Source organism: Oryzias melastigma, linkage group LG4 (genome assembly GCF_002922805.2).
Source record: "Oryzias melastigma strain HK-1 linkage group LG4, ASM292280v2, whole genome shotgun sequence".
Classification (NCBI taxonomy): domain Eukaryota; kingdom Metazoa; phylum Chordata; class Actinopteri; order Beloniformes; family Adrianichthyidae; genus Oryzias; species Oryzias melastigma.
Window position 1 is genome coordinate 4,462,973 of NC_050515.1, and position 10,236 is coordinate 4,473,208.

General features: G+C 42.5%; 2 protein-coding genes across 3 annotated transcripts in view; one reads left to right on the forward strand and one right to left on the reverse strand.

Moving 5' to 3' along the window:
- LOC112136962 (zinc finger protein GLIS1) overlaps window positions 1-4,268 on the forward strand; it is an 88,983-nt gene extending 84,715 nt beyond the window's left edge. Inside the window, exons 9-11 of the mRNA XM_024259030.2 lie at window positions 777-901; window positions 3,524-3,679; window positions 3,750-4,268. Coding sequence (XP_024114798.1) covers window positions 777-901; window positions 3,524-3,679; window positions 3,750-3,886 — 418 coding nt within the window. The 3' untranslated portion in view covers window positions 3,887-4,268. The remainder of the gene's footprint in view (window positions 1-776; window positions 902-3,523; window positions 3,680-3,749) is intronic.
- elovl8b (ELOVL fatty acid elongase 8b) lies at window positions 3,155-8,202 on the reverse strand. Of its 2 annotated transcripts, XM_024259033.2 has the most exons (8): window positions 8,061-8,202; window positions 7,923-7,983; window positions 7,268-7,455; window positions 6,482-6,562; window positions 6,360-6,416; window positions 4,886-5,000; window positions 4,678-4,805; window positions 3,155-4,574 (listed from the first exon to the last, which is right to left on the reverse strand). In XM_024259033.2, the coding sequence occupies exons 2-8, from the start codon at window positions 7,981-7,983 to the stop codon at window positions 4,410-4,412; spliced, it is 795 nt and encodes a 264-aa protein (XP_024114801.1). In that variant the 5' UTR covers window positions 8,061-8,202; the 3' UTR covers window positions 3,155-4,409. The 2 variants fall into 2 exon arrangements, with proteins under 2 accessions (XP_024114801.1, XP_036067332.1); XM_036211439.1 differs by lacking the exon at window positions 6,360-6,416 and having other exon boundaries at window positions 4,264-4,574; window positions 6,433-6,562.
- Between the last annotated feature and the right edge of the window lie 2,034 nt (window positions 8,203-10,236).

Below are 10,236 nucleotides of genomic sequence, written 5' to 3' on the forward strand. Positions count from 1 at the left end.
GGGGGGGGGGGGGTCGGCCTGCTGCAGCTTTAAGGCGTCTGTTGCCACAGAGTCTGGATCTCAAACCGTTTCATTAAGTTCAGGCGAACTGCACTTTATGAACCCTTTGAATCGTCTGGAGTCGACTCCATCCTCCGGTCTCACTGTGGGATGAAGACGCTCCAACGTCTTCCTCCTGTTATCATTCCTGAGAGACCAGGATCATCCCTGCAGGATTAAAACTGGTTTAGCTCATACAATCATCTTTGTTTGTTTGTTTGTTTGTTTGCAATCTTTGCTGGAATTCTGGTCAAATCTGTAGTTTCATCTCAGAAAGGAAGTTACGTCATCATATTCACCACGACCTGATGAGACTTCCTGTTTACAGAGAAGCTCATGGACTGATTTGATTCATTTAATCAACAAATTCTAATTTGAAGGGAAACTCAAAAGTTCTGCTGGTTCTGGTTTGGACCCCTTCAGCTGTCGGTGGAGCACATTCAGAACCGCGAGGAGGAAGACGTCACACCTTTACCGCCACGCCTCCGGTTCTGTCCTCAGCATCAGTCCGACTCTGAGAGGCTGAAGAAAAGCTCAAGTCGGAGTTCCAAACCAGAACAGGAAACAGAAAATGATCATTTGAAATCTGAAGCTCTTCTGGCTGCAGAAACTCTGTGAACTAAAGTCCATAAGTCTGAGTGTGCGATCTCCTCTGATGAATGTGAGTCGTGCATTAGATTCCGAAACATGATTTGGATTAAAAATGATTCAACTGTTTTTCCTCTCCTGTTCTGCAGCATGTCAGGCCCCCTCCTGCCCCCCGGGCTGAAGGCAGATCCTCCTCTGGAGAAACAGCACTCCCACCTTCATCACAAACCGTATCCTCAGTACCATCATCATCATCATCAGTCAGCAGGTGAAGGTAAGACGGCCAAACCAGCAGGATCTGACTCACTGATGCTATGGAACAGATCCTCGTCTGGAGAGAACCAGGAGAACGTTGAGTTTCTGTTCTCAGGGATTATTTTATGTTCAGCAGTTATGGATGTTTTTTATTTAATACCAAACACAATAAAAGGAGAAGACGGTGCTGCAGAACACGCCTAGAGACCAGAAACCTTTATCCTGCCCTGGATCAGCCAACAGATGACTGGATCACACTTTCATCGGCTCATTCTGAAGATCTACAGTACAGGAAACATGTATGTGATCCCCTACAGTAACTATAAAGAGTTCACTCAGACTCTCCTGATCAGACTGTCACCTGTAGAAAAGTCACCTGTCCACAGAGTCAGACTCCAAACTCTCCAACATGGAACGACTAAAGAAAGAAGATTGTAGACCAGAGAAAACCATCAGCAGGAAGCTGGAGGTTAAAGGTCACAGCGTGAGCATCAATCCACCTGGAGCTCCAAACCAGATCTGACCATCATCAAGAGAACACATCAGGAGTTATGAAGATCTGAAAGGAGCTGGAACCACAGTCAGAAAACCATCAGGACTCCAGAGGTCTGGGCCAAAGAAACACTTTCGTGATTCAGAGACGTCAGGAGAAGCTGCTGTGGTCAGATCAGACCAACACGGAGCTCTTTGGCATCAACTCAACCGATGACCCCAAGAACACCATCCCCACTGATGAGCACGGAGGTGGAAGCATCATGTTTTGGGAGTGCTTCACTGTGCGGATGGGCGGAGCCATGTACCGTCAAATCAGAGACTTAGAATGGGTCATGGACGGGTCTTCTACCAGGACCATGACCCAAAACATGCAGACAAGACGAAGCTGAGCTGAAACAGATCAGGTCAGGAAGAAGTGCAGCCCATCTCTGGACCTCCATCGTTGCTAAGCAACAAACACCAAATCTGAACGATTTAGAGGTCACCTGTACAGAAGAATGGAGCACAACTCCTGATTTATGCAGAACCTGATCATCAAGAACAAGTAACCTCTGACCTCTGTGCTGATAAGTACAGAAGCTGAAAACAACCTGCTCTAATTTTTTTATTGTTTATTCGTCACAAGATAATCAAGAACCTCTCTCTCTTTACCGCACTCAGACTTTACCTGATTTAAGTCTCTTTATTTTGTGGTTAGCAACAAAAAACAGCAGAAAACACAAAAGTTGTTTTTATTCAATTTTATTATGTATTACTGGATCTACGCTCCTCAAACGTCTTCGTTCCGTCTCAGGCTCCAGCCCCTCCCTTTAGTTCCCTACAACCCCCAAACAAACAGAACCCAGAGTTTCTGCATGGTGCATTCACTGAGCTCCGGACATCTGCAGCAGAACAATGTTAATCAGAGAAAATGTCAAACACCAGAAGAACTGATCCACATGTAATTATTGATGTCATAGTGACGGCTTTGTTTTACTGCGGATTGTATAAAAATGACAAAAGAACAGTAGTGGACCGAGTTGGGCCGAGTGGCTGTTTGGGTCCGCTAATGTCCAGAGCTCAGTGAACGCACCATGCTCTCATCATTACTGGGTTCTGTCAATCAATCTGTGTGTTTGTAGGTTTTAGGGAAATAGAGCATGAAGTGGAATGAAGCCGTTTGAGGAGCTAAGATCCACTAATTCATAAAAAACAGATTAAAAAAACAACTTTTGTGGAGAGTTTTCCTCCACGGGTTTTGTTGTTAACCACAAAATAAAGAAACTTAAATCAGGAAAAGTCTCAGTGCTGGACAGGAAGAGAGGAAAGCTTCATTCTTTATTTTCTCTTTATAATGAGATTGTTTATCTTTTTATAATGAGATAAACAATCTCGTTATGACGAGATTGTTTATCTCATAACAAGACAGTGGATCTAGTTATAAAGAGATCCACTATCTCGTATTAGATAGAGGATCTCTTTATAACGAGATAGTCGATCCCATTATAACGAGATAGTGGACGTAGTTAAAACGAGACCGTGGATCTGGTTATAACAGCATCCACTATCTCTTTATAACAAGATAGTGGATCTAGTTTTAAAGAGACAGTGGATCTCGTTATAGCGAAATAGTGGATCTAATTTTAACAAAACAATGGATCTCTTTATAACATACAGTGGATCTAGTTATAAAGAGATCCACTATCTCGTATTAGATAGTGGATCTCTTTATAACGAGATTGTCGATCCCATTATAAGGACATAGTGGATCTCGTTATAATGAAAAAATGATCCAAAATAATTTGTGAGTCCGTTTATAGCTTCCATAGATAAGCAGGTTTTCGACACAAAGTACTAAATCTCTCCAGCAAGAGCGTTCAGATACTTATTTACCTCAATGAAATGTAAATAAACGTATATCAATTATTTTAAGAGTATTTCTTGATGTACTTTTTAAGTGGGTGAAGGTACAAAATCATCAGGCCTCAGATCCGTATTTCCTCTACTGGACACTCCAGGAGAAACGCTTTTCCCAGAAGCTGGACTCCTGTGGTCCACTGAGGACAAACAGACCCCGGCGTGGAGCAGCGTTAGGAGAAGCACGCCGTTGTGACGTATGCGGTTGACCCTCACGGTTAACCCTCTAACCTCCTCCCTCGTCTCCCAGAATACCAGGGCAACTTTCAGAGCTGCTTCCACTTCGGAGACTCCTACAGGATGGAGCAGGCGGTGGACGGCGTCCACGCCCCCGGAGACTCGCACCTTTACTCCTCCCACCAGCACAACGGCTTCCACATGCCGGCCGGCGGCCCCGGCTCTGCAGGTGAGAACGGTGGGAGGCGTGGCCTCAGCTCTGACCCGGACGCGTCCTGACGCTCTCCTCTCTGCCGCAGGCTTCGGTTTGGTGCCGGAGCTGCAGGGCGGCGCCGCGTGTCCGTTCCCCCCCACCGCAGAGGAGAACCTGTTCTTCCAGGGGGGCAGCTTCGACCGCAGCTTGAGCCACATGGCGTCCGTCTACACCGAGACATGAAGGGACGTTCACCTGCAGACACGTCCCGACATCCATCCAACGTCATCACGAGACGCTTCCTCTCAAACCGCGTCTCAGATTCAAACCGTCTTATCGGCAGAACTCCACATTTACCGTTTACGACTCGGTTCTGTTGCAGTTCAGGTGAAAGTCTCTCCAGCGTCTTCACTTTCAACGTTAGGACATCGGGAATCCGTTCTCCTGGACGATCTTCTGGCTTCCCTCCAACCTAAGGTCTGCTTTAGACTGAAGTCAGAATATATCATGTTGCTGTGACGTTTAAATAATGAAGAAAAAAAAGGTTCATTCTGTTTGTTTGTGTTTCTTTGGATTCATGTCATTCATTCTGCAAAATTGTTGATAAAAAAACCTCACACTATGATAATAATTATTGTTATTAAATGTATAGATGTACAGTTTGTTTACAACAATTCTTTGACTGAAGAAATAAACAGTTCATGTCTGCGTGCTGCTTCTGCCCTCTGCTGGACACAGGAGACACTGCATGTGGTTTTTCCTGCTCTCATTTCTTCTTCTTCCTGCTGAGGTAGCTCTGGTAGTAGAAGTTGCTGAAGAGGATGATGAGGGTGACGCAGTAGCCGAAGACCACGGCGTTCATGGAGTCGGGGAAGTCGCAGGGGGTGAACAGGTTGTAGCCGGTGTGCAGCAGGAAGAGCAGGAACTGCATCTGCGGGGCGCAGGGCACGGGTCAGACGGGCGGCGTGGCGTGCACGAGGGTCAGACGGGCGGCGTGGCGTGCACGAGGGTCAGACGGGCGGCGGCATGCTCACCAGCTGCAGGGACGTCAGGTACCGCTTCCACCACAGGTACTTCTGCATGTGGGGGCCGATGGCCGCCAGGCCGTAGTAGGAGTACATGACGACGTGGACGAAGGTGTTCACCAGGCCGATGAAGAACGCTGGAGGAGGAGGAGGAGGCGACAGGGACGTCAGAGGACATCTAACTGCAGGACGGTTTCCTGATGGCGCTCAGACTTACACTGTCCTCCGGCCACGTACTTGACCCCCGCCCACCAGTTGAAGATCATGGTGCCGTGATGGTAAACGTGCAGGAAGGTCAGCTGGTTGTTCTTCTTTCTCAGGATGAAGAAGAGCTGCAGGAGAGAAGCAGGTTTTCAGTCCCAATCCATGTTTTCAATCCGTTTTAAGTAACAGAAAAAACATCTGCATGTTGGTCCATAAAGAACATCTGTTACCATAGATACGCCGACAACACACATGTATGTTAAAGTGACAAGGAGACAGAGAACCTCTGACAGCAGGAGTCTCAAACTCAATCACACAGGGGGCCAAAATTCTAAACACACCTTAGATCACGGGACGAACAGGATAAACATTTATTTAACACTCTAAAACTACTAATTTTTAAAACTTTAAAACTATAACTATTTAACATAATTATGAACTAGATATATAGCATTACCTGTGATAATGCTAGTGTGAATGCTGGAAGCTGAATTTGGCCGCTGAAGATGCTGAAACTGATAGGCAGCTAAAATATTAGCTAAATGCCAAATTAGCCTAAAAAAGCCTTAAGTTAGCCAAAACAGCTAGCGTGTAAACATTAGCCGAACTCCAAAACAGCCTAAAAACTTTTTTAAAAGGTCAAACAGCTAGCATGTAGCTGAAAAAAATAGCTAAACTTCAAAATAGCCTAACAACTGAAAAACACTAAATTAGCCAAAACCGCTAGCATGTTCCTGAAATATTAGCTAAATTCTGAAACAGCCTAAAAAACTGAAGAAAAAAAGCCTAAATTAGCAATTACAGCTAGCATGTAAACATTAGCCTAATTCCAAAACAGCCTAAAAACTTTTTTAAAAGCGCAAATTTGCCAAAACCGCTAGGATGTAGCTGAAATAGCTTAACTTCAAAATAAAAAAACAACTGAAAAAAAGCCTAAATTAGCCAAAACAGCTAGCTTGTAAACATTAGCCTAACTCCAAAACAGCTAGCTTGTAAACATTAGCCTAACTCCAAAACAGCGTAAACACTTTTTTTAAAGCGTAAATTAGCCAAGACGGCTAGCATGTAGCTGAAATATTAACTAAACTCCAAAACAGCCCAAACAACTGAAAAAAAAGCTTAAATTAGCAAAAACGCTTTTTTCATTTCCTATGCGCATATTTTGCTCAATATTTCAATAACTACAAGGTTTATAAATACCAAAAATACGAGCAGTAATGTCCTGAAGGAGCTGAAGGTTTTGATACCAAGATTGATGAAATCTCTGAAATTGTGATCTAGTTCTCAGATACTGAGAAACGTACAGAAGAAGCAGGAGAATCACTACAGTCTGAATGATTACTAAACATTCACGCTCATGTTGGACAGAAAAACGAGTGGAGTTGTAAAGTATAAACCGAAGACGTTTGTTGGATATTTCAAGTCTTCTGCACGTCTCTCTGACTCGTCTTTGGACGCCGCGTCCAGCATGAAGACGTTTGTCTTACGGTGTCGCTGAGCTCGATGACCTTGGAGAAGAAGAACCACCAGCACACTCGGGCCATCTGCAACGACACTCACAGGTGAGACCCCCACTCCTCAAAGGTGAGGCGTGTGCAGGCGGCTGTACCCTCATCGGCAGAGGACGCGTGCTGTAGTCCACCGGCTGACACAGGAGGCTGTAGTCCGAGAGCCAGGAGGTGACCAGGAACTGGAACAGCGGGAAACATCCCTTCAGAAGCTCATCTTCTGCTTCCTGTTTGTCTGTTTTTCTCATCAAATGTTGATAACTTTTTTTTTTATTCTGCTCGCGGCTGTGCTGGAGTGTCTGCCCTTTCACTGATACATGGTGGATTCGAACCATTAACTCTATTAGAGAACTGGACGGAGTGAATAGAAAATGGTTTATCTCGGTTCCAACCAAATGAAGTCAATCCAGTCGCCATGTTGGAGCCAGACAGTGAGCAGTGATTGGTCCGAGTCAGCGTTTCTATGGCAACCACTCTGACCAATCAGGAGTGAGCTTGTTGGAAGGCCACGCCCCTACTACTTGAAAGTAGACTACAGGAAATCTGTCAAACGTTTTGAGCGTGGGGAGCAGCAGGCTCCGCCTACTTTTACATTTGAGGCGTCTGATTGGTCGGTTTGTAACTTGAATAACTTGAACTACAGAAAAAAATATAATGAAATAAACTTGGATTATAAAAACGACGTTAAAGAGCGCTGTTTATCGCTCTACAGAAGCCTGTCGGAGCCAGAAGGTACTTCCTGTTTGGAACGCCAGGGGGGGCGGAGTCACTCCGTCCAGCTCAAACCTCAACGGCTCCCTGCTTGACCTCAGTTCTTCAGAGTTTCTCTAAATGTCTGACCGCATCTGAAGCTCCTCCCCCTTTTGGAGCTCAGACTGAACTCTCACCTCATGGAACATGTATGCAGACAGGCCCACCATGGCGAAGTTGTAAACAATCAGAACCACCCTGAGGTCCACGGGTTCTCTGGACTTCATCAGACGAGGCCCGGCCCAGATCACGCACAGGTAGACCAGGAAGATGAGCGCCACCGGGACCGGCGAGTAGACCAGCAGCCACGGGTCCGTCCGCTTGTCTGCACAGAGACGCGTCAGCGGCTCGTCGCTCACCTCAGGAATGAGTGGGAGGAGCAACTCCGAGCTTCACGTCACTTCAGCCAATCATCTGCCTCCATCTGACCTTCTCCTGTCCTTCATCTGACCTGATCAGCAAACATCTTCATCTGCTTCCCTGCTTTTATCTCCAGATCTGATCCTCTGATTGATTCCTGATCCATACAGATCCCCCCTCCCCCCAAAGAGAACCTCAGCATCTTCATCTCTGCTGGCTCCTCCTCTTCCTCCTCTCTCTGAACCATCATGGCTGCTCTCTCACCAGTCTGCTTTCATCACACCTCCACCTGCAACCCCACCGTCCCACGTGACTTCCTCCCATTCACGAACAGACACTTTGTCCAGATCAGGATCATGTAATCGATAGTCACGTGACAGAGTCCCACGTGCACACAGGACTAGAGTTTAAATGAAGGGTCAAAGATCAAACCTCCGTTCTCCACGATCCTCTGGTGCAGCGAGACCACATTGTTCCACACGGCAGCAGCCATCTGCAGAAACCGGACTCAGTTCTGGTTCTGAAACTGCATTCACATCTGGACCGGAAACCCGACCGGCGGGTTCTCACCTGGTTCCGCGTGGAGCTCGGGTGACGGCGCTGGGAAAACCTTTGATCTCTGACGGCCAACCGCCCGGAGTCTCTGGCAGAGCTCACAGACCACGCCCCCTCCACAACCGCTCCAAACTTTTTCCCCCAAAACTTTATTTAACTAAAGCAAAGATGACACTCAACTCAGCAAATTTAAACAGAAAAATATTTACAAATATATATATATATATATACATGAATAGTGAGGGTTTATGTATAACTTAATATCAACAACAAACATGTTTCCTTCTTTTTTATTTTTCATTAATTTTAATGAATCAAAATATAAACAAATCTCTGTGTGAAATGTAACCAAAAGTGGTCTGGTTTGTTCGTTTCTGTTTTTATTCCCTAAAATGATCAAAACACACAAAAAAACTAAATCAAATCAAATACTTTGTTCTTGATGAAATCGCTCCAAACTCAACCGGAAACCCCGAACCCGGACCACTTCCGGTTCCTCTGGCGTGTGGAGCGCGTGTTTGGGACACGGGGGGGCGCTGTTTGACCCACAGACGAAAACATTTGATATTAGAAGACAGAGTTTATTAAATGATGACAAATGAACAATAATGTCATTTTACTACAATATTTAAGTATGTTAATTAGGAAACTGATTCGCTGTGGCGACCCCTGAAGGGAAAAGCCGAAAGGAAAAGAAGATTTAAGTATGTTAATTAACAATCAGAAAAACTTGATCAAAAACATTATAAATGCCTGAAAACTAAGACATTTTTAATGAATAAAGTTTGATTTGATTTCATTTACCTTTATTAAATATCTGGTTTTCCGAAGATTTCAGTAAATCAGCACAAAACTTTACAACAGTTTGATCTGCTGTCTTATCATGTTTTCTGTTTTAAACAAATTGTTTTTAGCTTTTTTGTTATAAAAGGAAAGAACAGGATCTACTTAATGTAATTCTTATTTAAGACAAATACAATTTTCATAAAATAAATGTACTCACGCTAAACCTTTTCTACAAATGTTTTTATATATTTGAAATAAAAAAATTGCTGAACTCATTAAAAAATAAGAGAATTTACAGTTTGGAACAGATTGAGAACATAACAAGTTTGTGATTGATCAGAATCTACTCTGTAATCCTTTTTATTTTATTCTCTTGGGCTCTAATTTCACTTTTTCTCTGATGGGTTTTGATGTCTTTAAATTAAAAAAAAGATATTTGAGAAAGTCTTCATTGTATGACAAAAATGCTAAACATTTTACAAGAATAGAATTAATACAAAAAAAAAACAATTTTCACAAATAAAGTTGCAAATTTATGTTTCAAAAAGTTCTAATCCTACAAGAAAAAATTATATATTTACATATATACATAATTTTTTTTTACCGGTTTGCTTCATGCTGCAGACGATCCAGAGAAATGGATGGAAATGACACTCCTTAAGAATCTACAGAATCCACTTTTTTTGTTAAAAGAGAACTTTGTTTTCATAAAATTACATCTTTTTTATTTGCATAAAAACATGAATTTTCCTTGTAAACCTAAGACCTTTTAAATCACTTATGTACAATTTTAATCTTATAAATGTTCTTTCTAATCGTTACTGTATTTTCATGTAAAAATGTCTTTAGTGGTGGATTTGTTAATAAAGTTTTGAAGAAAAATGTGGCTCTGAATTGGAAATCGCATCAACAAATCTCTCGACACAAAACATTAAGATCAGAACGAAAAATTTAAAAAGGATATTTAGAAATATTAACAACAAAACTACATTTCAGAAATAAAAACGTAAAAAACAGAAAAACATTTCAGAATAAAACAATCAAAAGTTCAAAAATTCAAAATAAGAAACCAGAAAAGGTGGAAACTGTGGGAGATTGCTGATTGGATGATGATTTCTAGTATCATCTTAATTAAGTTTTGGTTCAATCAATGGATAAATAACATCATCCAATCGGTGATGTTTAGAAATATATATATATATAAGTTTCTCATTATTTTTTTTTTCTGACATTTCATTTTATTTTCTGGAAATTACTTTTGCTTTCTGAAATGTTTTCTTCTTTTTTGTTTCTAAAATTTAGCATAGATTTTCTGAAATGTTATGCTGTTTTTTAATATTTGTTTTGATTTTTTACATTTTTGTTATATCTATTTATTTAACGTGTTATTTTTAGGTTTCACAAC